This window comes from Parus major, chromosome 17 (genome assembly GCF_001522545.3).
Source record: "Parus major isolate Abel chromosome 17, Parus_major1.1, whole genome shotgun sequence".
Taxonomy (NCBI): domain Eukaryota; kingdom Metazoa; phylum Chordata; class Aves; order Passeriformes; family Paridae; genus Parus; species Parus major.
This window is the reverse complement of record NC_031785.1, coordinates 9,123,036-9,133,999: the sequence shown is the minus strand read 5'-3', so window position 1 is coordinate 9,133,999 and position 10,964 is coordinate 9,123,036. Positions and strand designations below refer to the sequence as shown.

Sequence of the window (10,964 nt, the reverse complement as noted above, 5' to 3'; positions counted from 1 at the left end):
CTCAGGCTGCAGATCAGGGCAAGGTTCTTCCCCCAGAGGCTGCTGGCACTGCCCAGGCTCCCCAGGGAATGGGCACGGCCCCGAGGCTGCCAGAGCTCCAGGGATGCCCAGGGTGGGATGTTGGGGGGTCTGGGCAGGGCTGGCTGATCCTGGAGGTCCCTCCTGCTCAGGATGTTCTGTGATTCCATGATTTAAGTTGCCTCCTGCAGACAGTTCTGGTTTTGTGGACAGGAAGGCAGGTGAGGTGCTGCTCACTGTGTAACTGCTCTGTGCACTGCAGGTCCCTGAGAAGAAGCTGAAACTGGTGATGGCTGATAAGGACCTGTACAAGGCCTGTGCTGTGGAGGTGAAGAGACAGATCTGGCAGGACAACCAGGCTCTCTTTGGGGATGAGGTGTCACCCCTGCTGAAGCAATACATCCTGGAGAAGGAGAACATTCTCTTCAGCAATGATATTTCCTTCTTGCAAAATTTCTTCAGTCCATCTCCCAAAACGAGACGTCAAGGAGAGGTAAGGACAAGGAAACCCTCACAATGTGCTGGTGAGGGGAATTTATCAGCTTCCAGTCAACCATCACTTAACAGGGGCTGTTTTCCCCTGCCCACCTTTGCTGCTGAAGTTGCTTAGCTGGACAAGCTCTTTGTAAGAAACACCAGGCCATTTTCTCCTATAAATCTTGATGAAAGCAGTAGGAATTATTTTACTTGTTGTGTAATAAATGATCAATGTTCTAAGCTGTTTATGCACTTTAAAAAAAAGAAAGGGCAGGCTCTTTTCTCTGTTGTTCAGTCTGGCTTTAATACACTTCAGCTGTTCTGAAGGCTGAACATCTCTATCACAGCAGTTTGAGTCTGCTAATATGTTAAATTTACTTTCTTGGGAATTTTTTTAGTGGACATAGCTCAGCTGAAGTTGGTGTTTTGTTCTTTTTTAAAGGGATGTAGAAAGGGATGTAGTTAATTGGCATCCAGGAAAGTTGCTCTTTGAATGAAATTAACTATAAGGTAGTAAAAAACTTTAATTCCAGAGAGGGCAGCACATCTGTTACATGAGGGGCTGCTTCAGGCCTGGTTTGCTTTCAGAATAATTTGGTGTAAGTGCCCTTGTGCAATTTACTCCAGGTTTGCACTGCAGAGTTGTGCTTTAACCCCAGCTGGACACTCAGCACCACACATCCACTTGGTCCCTCCCCCTGAGGGGATGGGGGGAGAATCAGAATGGTAGAAAAAGGGAACTTGTAGGTTGAGACAAAAACATGTTATAGCTGTTGAAGATTTGGTGAACACCTCTTGGGCAAATCCATTTGGAAATCTTGGAGTAAACAGTTCCTTTTCAGGAGCTCATGTCCCTGCAGATGCTTCAGTCTTGGCAAATCACAAAACATAATTAATTTACATTTATGTATGCATAGAATTGAGAGCATCTCTTGGTCCTGAGCCCACGTTTTTCCCCTGTGAGCTCAGGTGGTGCAGAAGCTGACGCAGATGATCGGGAAGAACGTGAAGCTCTATGACATGGTGCTGCAGTTCCTGAGGACGCTGTTCCTGCGCACCAGGAACGTCCATTACTGCACGCTGAGGGCAGAGCTCCTCATGTCACTGCACGACCTGGAGATCAGTGAGATCTGCACTGTTGACCCCTGCCACAAGGTACCAATCATGGGGGACAGAAGGGGGCATTTATGGAGAATATTCTGGAAAAAGCCCAGACAAGATGAGTCCTTTCCATAAAGAGAGTTCAGACCTTGAACCTAAATATCATTTTATATTCCTTTGACCTTCAGGTGAAAGCTTCTTAGTTAACCAGCAGTTTACTTTCATTTCATAACCCATGAATCATTCAAATTTAGGGTACTTTGGCAGTGTTATAAGCAATGTCTAATCTGACATCTATTCCAGGCAGATGCTGCAAAAATAATAAAAACCATCAGCTGGCCCCAGGCTTTTACTCCAGGCTTCCCTCCCAGCTGTGGATATGCTCCATCTGTAAATAAACTGTATGTGTAACAGTGAATACTTTGGATATTGAATTATAAGGAAACATGAAACTATTAATATATTGGGAAGTGACAGATGTGGTAATGCCACAGCAGGATCTTGTTACTGGTCCATGGTAGCATCACTGACCTGGAAGAAGGCTTTTTCCCTGAAGCAGTTGTTAAGTTTTACATGTATTCTGCTTAAAAAATAGTTCAGTAATACAGCTCTAAAGCAAGAACACCTCCACTGTGATTATTCCTTTATTTAGAGAGTGGGAGTGCTATTGCAATGGCCAAAATAAACCACATTTTTATTTCTAGGTGATGCTGCTCCTTTCTCAGTCTTCTACTTGTGTGAATCCACAGGTGTGCAGGGCAGTGGTGGATTTAATCCCTGATTCTTAATTGCCAGGGAATGCCTTCCCTGGAAGTGGAGAAAGTGACCCCAGGTTAACTTTCCTGGGCATTCCTAACCTCCTTTTGACCTCTGTGCTTGTCACCAGTGTGGTACTATGCCTAATTAAGGTGCATTAATGAAGCATCTCAATTGCAGATACTTTGAGGTCATTCTGAGGCTGTTTTCTCTGACATCATGTGTTTTATTGCTGGTTTAATGAGCTCACAAAGCTCCCTCCATTTGGTGACAGTTCACCTGGTGCCTCGACGCCTGCATTCGGGAGAAGTTCGTGGACAACAAGAGAGCTCGGGAATTGCAAGGATTCCTGGATGGGGTGAAGAAAGGACAAGAACAAGTGTTGGGGTAAAGCACTTGGGCTGTTTATTGGGAAACTGGACATGTCTTCCTAGCACTCACAGCATCTGACAGAATAACTTATTATGAATGACTTGTCTGGCTTTAAACCCAGAGAAAATGGGCTGCTGATGTTTTGTGAGTTAAAGTACTTCATTAGCTTCGCCCCTGCTGTGATCTGGTACACTTCTGTTTCTGGAATGTGCCCTCAGTATTTTATTTAGCTGGTACTTTCAGATTTTTGTCCATTAGTATTTAAAAGTATTAGAGAATTCACTTTTAGCTGTTGTTTTTCCAAAGCCTCTGAGACCTTTCTGTCCTCAGCACTCTGGAGATGGTCAAAACCTGCCAGCTCAAAGAGCTGGGGCCACCAGGACTCCTGTGGGCTGTCTCCCAGCAGACCTGCAGCTGGCTGTGGGAGATTTTGTGCTTGATCTCAGTGCAGAAGACTTTCATCAATTGTTTTTTGTGCTCTTTCATGTCAAATCCACCCTGAATGTGATTTCTTTACGAGGCAGGAGAAGGTTCATCAGGTGCACACAGCTGGGTTTGGACCTGTACAATGGGGGTTGCTGGTTATATATGACAAATGTTTGATTTTTACTTCTTCTCAGGGATTTATCAATGATCCTGTGTGATCCCTTTGCCATTAACACCTTAGCCTTGAGCACCATAAGGCACCTGCAAGACCTGGTTGGGCAGGACACCTTACCCAGGGTAAGCACTGCAGCTTGTGTACCTGAGCTGTGCTCTTGGCTGACTGACAGCCATCAGGGAGGGACTGCCACTGTCCAAGTGTCACTAAGTTCCCAAATGTGGCAGTTGGGACAAGGGAAACCTGATGCCTGTCCATTTCCAGCACCTGCTGCAGAGCTCTGCAGGAGCTGTTTGGACATGGGCATTTTGGAATTCTCCAGACTGATCCTGAACTCTTTGCATGGCTCACTGTGCCTGGCAGCTGTGCAAATACAGAATGATGTGTAAAATCTGTGCCTCCCTGCTTTGTCCCTCCATCAGTTTGTCTGACAGCAGCACCTTTCTCCTGCCACAGTGAATGCCATGGGTTTGTTTGCACAGTTCTGGTCTGGTGGCTGAGATAAAACACAGCTCCTGCAAGTGGAGTCTGCAGGAGCTGCTGAAATGTTAAAGAAGGGCACCCTGGCAGGTGTGTGAACAATGGGAGCCACTTGCTGTTTTATCCCTGAGTTGTTAAATGTTATTGTTGCATGGAGTAACTTCCTTGTGACAGTTTAAGACAAAGTCATTTGGGTTTCAGCACACAGTAAAAACAAAAAATCCATTCTCATTCTTACACACCTGCTGTGATGGTTTGTCCTCTCACACATTATATTTTAGTGCACTAATTGGGTTGGATACATTTTAAAAAGATGTGCTCAGATGGCTGCAGACTTCCTGGTGCATTTTAAATTCACAACCCCCACAAACCCTGAAGTGTGGCAGTTATTTGATGCCCATTTGAGGTTCAGTTTTCAATTACCTTCAGCTGAATGCCTTTAGCAGTCTTGGACAAAGCTGCTAATCCAGAAATAGCTTTGAGTATAAACAACTGCTTCCAAATAATTATCTCATGTGAAGATCAAAATAGCTCTTTTTCTTCTCCCCTTAAAATTCGAGGAAAGCCCAGATCTGCTGCTGCTCCTTAGGATGCTCTCTCTGGGACAGGGGGCCTGGGACATGATTGACAGCCAAGTCTTCAAGGAACCAAAAATGGTGAGCCCATTTGATGTTAAGAATTTAACAAAATTAACCAACTTTAGACTTGTTTATTGTTTTGTTGCATTCCTGATTAAACATTTGTTCTCCAAATGTCTCATCAGAGCTTTCTTGGGAAAAAACAATGGTCACAGAGCAGCTGTTCTGGACATGGTGTGAGCTTCCATTACCTACCTTTTTATTTCCATGGGTGCCTGCTCCTCACAGCCTGTACCTCTCTGAAATACCCCACTGGTTGCTCATTGCTATCTCATTTTTCCTGCTCGTACACAACTGATGGGTTTGTAGAACACATCTTGCATGAGGAAAGCAGGATTTCCAGGACTGGTCTCAAATTCTGGTAGCAGTTTAGAAGCTTTTCATCGACAAGAACAATATTTTTTCCCTCTCTTACAGCAGAAGGTAGTGCCACACTGAGCTGTTATCTCTGCATGCTTTGGAAATCCCTTCCCAGTATTCCAGGAATCCCTGGAGTGGTTCAGCTGAGGAAGGAGGGCCAAGGCTGTTCCTCAGGAGGAATTTGCTGTTTCTATTCTGAACTATAAAGCAGTAAATGTTTTATAAATATCATGGGGCACATTTGAAGTCTCCAAAACACATCCACTCCTGGCTGCTAGGATGTTTAAATTCATCCCAGGGAGGGTGTGTGTTAACACTGGGATGTAGCAGTGAGAGTGGCCAATCCTGTGATCTCTGCTCTCTCATGAACCTGTAAGAGAAAATGCTTTCTGAAGGGAGTCCCTGAATCAGTCTTTAAAATCTGATTTATTTGTAGTTGTGTTACCCCAAATAAGCCTGGGCCATGCTGGGAGTCTGTAATTGTTGATATCAGCAGTTTGATGTCATCCTGCACATCCCATGCCTGCAGCAGTGCTGGGAAGGTTTCAAAAGAAATGCCAGAAAATTGTCCAAAGAAAAGGTTTGAGCAGGAGTATTTTGGAGTGAGATGAAGTAGAGTTTTCCTAATTACCGTGGAAGATGTGGAAGTGAATTATTCAGGAATTCTGACTGGAACTGGACATCTGTAAACTGTTTTTCCTCAGTGTACCATGAGGCTCCCCACACTGCCTTGCTTTTGTCACAGCACTCCAGGACCATTAGGTGGCATGAAGTGACTGATGATGGATTTCTGCTTTTCCCTCTGTCCTTCCCTCCCTGACAGGAGGCTGAGCTGATCACCAGGTTCCTGCCCCTGCTGATGTCCTTTGTGGTGGATGACCACACCTTCACTGTGGATCAGAAGCTGCCCTCGGAGGAGAAGGGACCAATCCCCTACCCCAGCACCATTCCCGAGGCTTTCACCAAGTAGGTGCCAGCCCCTGCAGGGTTTGGCTCCAAAGCAGCAGGGAGCCAGCCAGACCTGACAGGGGAAAACTGCCTGTGGTAAAGGCCAAGCTTCCTGGGATAAAATTCAGTGCTAATTTATCAAGTCTGAACTTTAACAAAACAGGTTGCCCTTGTGCTTCCGTTTCCCTTGTGCTTCCTCAAATAACATTTATCTACATAAATATTTCCTGTAATGAAATATTCTCTCATTCAATATGAGAGTATTTGGTGTTTCTGTTCAGCTTCCCAGGCAGTGAATGCTGAGTTTTGGGTGATATTTGGGTTGATATTTGGGCTGGATGAGTGCCCATGTTGAAGAGCACTGTTGGAAATTATGAAGTTGGCATTTTTGATGCTCACACTCTTTCTCTGTTGACCTGTCACTCCAGGGACATCAGAAAGATAATTAAAACTTCTGTGTGCTCTGTTGTGTTCAGACCTTCCCAGTTTCTAGCACAGTTCTTGTCTGTGTGCCAGAATCTGGGATAAATACTTGGTATCTAACTAAAGCTTGGTAGTTGTGCTCTCCTCTGTTACAGTGTTGATGTTTGACTTTTGTGAGACTGAAACAGCATTGGACTTTGTATAACTTTTGAGTATTTGGGCTTCTTCTAAACCCCATTTTGAACAGCACTTTTATCATGAATACATTATAAATGTTCAGTTAAATCCAACTGTTTGCTGAATGTTCAGTTTTTCTGGAGTGTGGTAGTGAACATAGGGATGATCCATCTGCTCACTCATTGAATAGCTGCTCTTCAGTGGCTTTGAGGTTAGCCATTGCTGTACCTGCTTGATAACTGTCCCAAAAGTACTTTAAACCTCTTTCATTTTATTTTTTTTAAAATAGCTTTATTATTGAATAAACTTTGCTTGTGCCATGACAGGTTCCTGCAGGAGAACAGAATAGCTTGTGAGATTGGGCTGTATTACATCCTTCACATCACCAAACAGAGGAACAAAAATGCTTTTCTGAGGCTTCTGCCAGCACTAGGTAGGTTTTTGTCTCATCTTCTGTTCTATGGCTGTTTGCCTTGTATTGGACACCCAGGAGGCCACTAAACCTGGAGTGAGAGGAGAGTCAGAGCCAGGGACAGAATGTTCTGCCTTTGGCTCTTCTGGTGACTTAGTTGTGAGACTTTGCAGGAGTGTTTGGGTTCTGGAATTTTCTGCTGAGGTCAGGTCCTTACACCAAGGGCTCCATTATTAACAATGAGATTAGTTGAGGACTCTTTGGAATGAATCTGAAAGATAACAGAGCAGGTGCCCCAATTCTGCTGCTGCCCACAGTGATTGCAGGTGGCCAGAAGCTGCTTTGTGTGGTGAGAAAACTGGTAACAAAATAGGACTGAACACAGCCTTAATTTTTTCACCAGTATTATCTTGTTCACTGAGTCCTCTGGGATGAGCTGCAGGAGAGCTCTGGAGCAATCTGCTCCTCATTTTTTATGTCTGAAAGATCAAAGCCACCTGCCTGGGCTGCCTGTTAGCAAAGGAAATGAGAAGGAAATGGCTGAAAGAAAGTAGGCTTAGATTAGGTACTGGGAAGAAATTCTTCCCTGTGAGGGTGGGCAGGCCCTGGCACAGGGTGCCCAGAGCAGCTGGGGCTGCCCCTGGATCCCTGGAAGTGTCCAAGGCCAGGCTGGACAGGGCTGGGAACAGCCTGGGATGGTGGGAGATATTCCTGCCCATGGTAGGGGTGGCACTGGATGTTTTAAGGTCATTTCCAACCCAAACCTATTCTATTATTTATTATTCCAATCCAACTCTGTTCTATGATGAAACCTCACTGCAGGGTTTTCAGCAGGAACAGGAGCTGTGTGGACAGGTTTTGACACATCCTTGTCAGTCTCTGTCTCTTTCCATGTTTTATAGTTGAGACATTCAGTGACTTGGCCTTCAGTGACATTTTCCTGCATCTGCTCACTGGTAACCTCACCCTGCTCAGTGATGAGTTTGCACTTGAGGAGTTCTGCACCAGTCTCTTTGATGGCTTCTTCCTCACTGCCTGCTCCAGGTAAAGCAGATTTTCCTCACTGGAGAGAGGGAGTTTACAGAATGCCTGACAGAGGTTTTACTGCTTTGAACAATAGTTCACCAAATCCCTCACAGGCAGTGGAAATATCAGCCAGATGCTGTTTTCCTTTGAGGAAAGGTGTGTGTTTTGGGATGTAGTTTTTGTCAGCAAAATGTCTTGAGTGTGAATTATTATCTAAACTGCAATTAATTATCCATAAGTTGGAGTTACAAGGGAGAATATCCTTCAGGCTTTGCAGTAGCTCTGGCTATGCAGAGTTAACTTCAGCTCTTGCAGTATCAGCAGCACACAAAATTCTGTTGTTTCCTCTGCTCAGTCACTCTGGTGTCTGCAGACAAGTTCAGCCTCCAGAAAACTTCCCTGAAAGTGGCTGAAATTACTGCTGGGGCATAGCAGCATGTGCTGCTGCTTCCTCCACACACTCTACACTTAAAATCTCACCCTCCCTCCTCATGGTTGTGCAGGTAATCCACTCCTGTTGAACAATTCCTTGAGTCCTTGAAGGTCTAAGGCAGTGTTTGTGCTTACACTAAGTTAGTCCCTTACAAAAGCTCCAGTTCTTAGGAGTTTTGGAAAATGGTAACAAAGTCTGTGGTGGGGTGAATGATTCTGGTGCTGCTCCTTGTTCTCATGATGGTGTTTGTTTGTCTTGGTTGTTTGTCTTGGTTGCTCTGGTTCCAAATGGCTCCTGCAGGAAGGAGAATGTGCACAGACATGTGCTCAGGCTGCTGCTGCATCTGCATCACAAGGTGGCCCCAGCCAAACTTGAGTCTCTCCAGAAAGCTTTGGAGCCCACCAAGCAGGTAGGAAGGGAAGCAGGAGAAAGGGAAAATGATTGCAAATGAAAGCAGCTGCCTTTCCAGACGTTGTTGAATGGAACACGAGCTCTGCTTTCCAAATGTACCAAGCTGTGGCCTAATCACCTTGTGGCTTCCTCCTGCTGTGCTGGTTTGTGTTAAACACACAGGGTGAAGGCACACGTGGTGTTCTGGCTGGAATGGAGTGTGACTGTGTTTCCCCATCCCTGATTCTCTTCTGCAGAGTGGGGAAGCTGTGAAGGAGCTTTACAACCAACTCAGTGAGAAACTGGAGCTCCGCAAGCCCAGCCCAGCAGAAGTGACTGAGACTCCCTCCATGGAGCTGCCCCTGCCCACGGTGCCCACTCCAGCCTCACGCTGAGCTGTGGCTGCAGGGCAGGACTGGGGGGACAGGAACTGAGCCTGTGCTGCCTTCTGAGTGTCTCTGCCCACCTGCTGGACACACAAACAAAGCCACTGGAGCTCCTTCAGGAAACGCTGCAGCTCACCCAGCTCACTGGCTCCTGCTGGTTAGAAAACTGTATGCAGTGAATTGCAATGTTTACTTTTCTTAAAGATAGCTGAGTGTCTTCTTGCAGATCCATTTAAAACCTGACTGTACATTTTTAAAAAAAAAAAACAAAATGAAATGCATATTTTTAAGCTTGGCATCCTGTGTATTTAAACCCTGCTCAGTGAGGTGGAGCCCTGCTGTGGCTGAGCAGGTGATGTGGGCTCTTGGGGCTGATCATGGCTTCCTTTGGCCTTGGTCTGTCCCTCTGGGTCTCTGGAGAAGATGCTCAAGAGGAGGAAGAGTCAGAGTTCAGAGCTCCACTGAAACCAGTCCCTGAGGTTCCAGCTCTTGTGGCACATGGCAAGATGTGCTGCACTATCAGGGGTGTCCACTGCTGCCACCAGCCCGAGCTGCAGTCCCCAGCCTCTTGTCAGATGCTCTGGGTCTCCTTGCCAGCACTCCCCTTCCACCAGGGCCAGGCTCAGCATTAAAAACAAGGGGAAAATGGGATCTCAGAGCTTCAGGTGGGTGTAAAACACTGAGGGCAGCTCCAGCCAGGGTCACTCAGTGCTGAGGACACATCAGACAGGGTTGCTGCCCCATGGCTGCTCCAATTCATGGACATCTCTGCATTCCCTGCTCTTTCCCAATCCCTTCCCTGCTCTTGCCCTCTGTGGTGCAAAAAGGACCATCAGCAAATTGAGGAGAACCCAGCAGCACGTGGAGCCCACACAAAAGATAACGAGGTCAGTCCAGCTGGAAGGAGAACTTGACAAAAGCAGCTGAACCATCTGTGTGGGTGGATTTTGGCCTGCTGGACCTGCCAGGGGAGTTTGAGGAGAAGGACAAGGCTGAACAACTGGAGGCAGTGAAACCTGGTTCCTTTTCTAGCAAAACAATTGCACAAGGGGCAAAGGTGTCTCACCTTGGGCTGAGTCTGGGCTCTGCTTCTCCTCTTCAGCAGGGTCAGCCTGGGGAAGGGGAAAGGCATCCCTGGGAGATCTCTGGATCTGCCTGTGTTAGAGACAGCAGCCCAGGAGTGAGAACTGGGGTCTTTCCTTCTTCAGCAGCTTCTGTGAATGTCATTTTATGACAAGGAAGTGAGAAAGAATCAGCAGGGTTTGAGTTGGGCCCTTAAATCCCATCCCATTCCACCCCAGCCATGGCAGGGACACCTCCCACTGTCCCAGGGTGATCCAAGCCCTTCCAGCCTGGCCTTGGGTACTGCCAGGGATCCAGGGGCAGCCCCAGCTGCTCTGGGCACCCTGTGCCAGGGCCTGCCCACCCTCAGGTATTCCTGTGGTAATTCCTGTAACCAGCTATCCAGCTTGAGCCAGAATAAACCGTGCTGTCCTTGTGCCATTGTCATAAAAAAAAACCAGTCCAGGACTCAGGAGACAATTGTTATTGTAGTTTTAATGTTAATTTTTTCCCTCAGGCCAGCATCAATTTTCTGTGCCAAAGCTGAGTTGCCTGCTGAGGGTTAACAGAATAAAGAAGTGGTGAAATGTGTATAAAATCCTGGTAATGAGTCATTACCAATCTGATACAAAGCAACCCAATGATTAGGAATGCAGTTTCATATTAGCACTTTTTCAGGCACAGTTGTAGGTAGAAGCAAGTAAATACCCTCAGAAGAAATGTGTCTCATAGCATCTGTTCTTTCTTTTGTTAATTATCGACTCCTGTGAGCCTGTGGAAAGAGCTGGCAGATTCTGCAGTGCCCCTTGTTCTTTTTAACTCTGAAACTCCATTTTCTGTCTGCTCTGAAGGCTGAGAGCTGCTCTGGCAGTTCGTGTTCTCTCTGCTCTCTGGGCACCAGGGA

General features: G+C 46.3%; 1 protein-coding gene across 1 annotated transcript in view; it reads left to right on the top strand.

Moving 5' to 3' along the window:
- NELFB (negative elongation factor complex member B) overlaps positions 1-9,288 on the top strand; it is a 10,945-nt gene extending 1,657 nt beyond the window's left edge. The window contains exons 4-13 of the mRNA XM_015645235.3: positions 281-511; positions 1,465-1,650; positions 2,627-2,739; positions 3,345-3,447; positions 4,366-4,461; positions 5,627-5,769; positions 6,678-6,784; positions 7,666-7,807; positions 8,523-8,631; positions 8,870-9,288. Of these exons, the coding sequence (XP_015500721.1) occupies positions 281-511; positions 1,465-1,650; positions 2,627-2,739; positions 3,345-3,447; positions 4,366-4,461; positions 5,627-5,769; positions 6,678-6,784; positions 7,666-7,807; positions 8,523-8,631; positions 8,870-9,007 (1,368 nt within the window). The 3' untranslated portion in view covers positions 9,008-9,288. The remainder of the gene's footprint in view (positions 1-280; positions 512-1,464; positions 1,651-2,626; positions 2,740-3,344; positions 3,448-4,365; positions 4,462-5,626; positions 5,770-6,677; positions 6,785-7,665; positions 7,808-8,522; positions 8,632-8,869) is intronic.
- Positions 9,289-10,964: the final 1,676 nt, after the last annotated feature.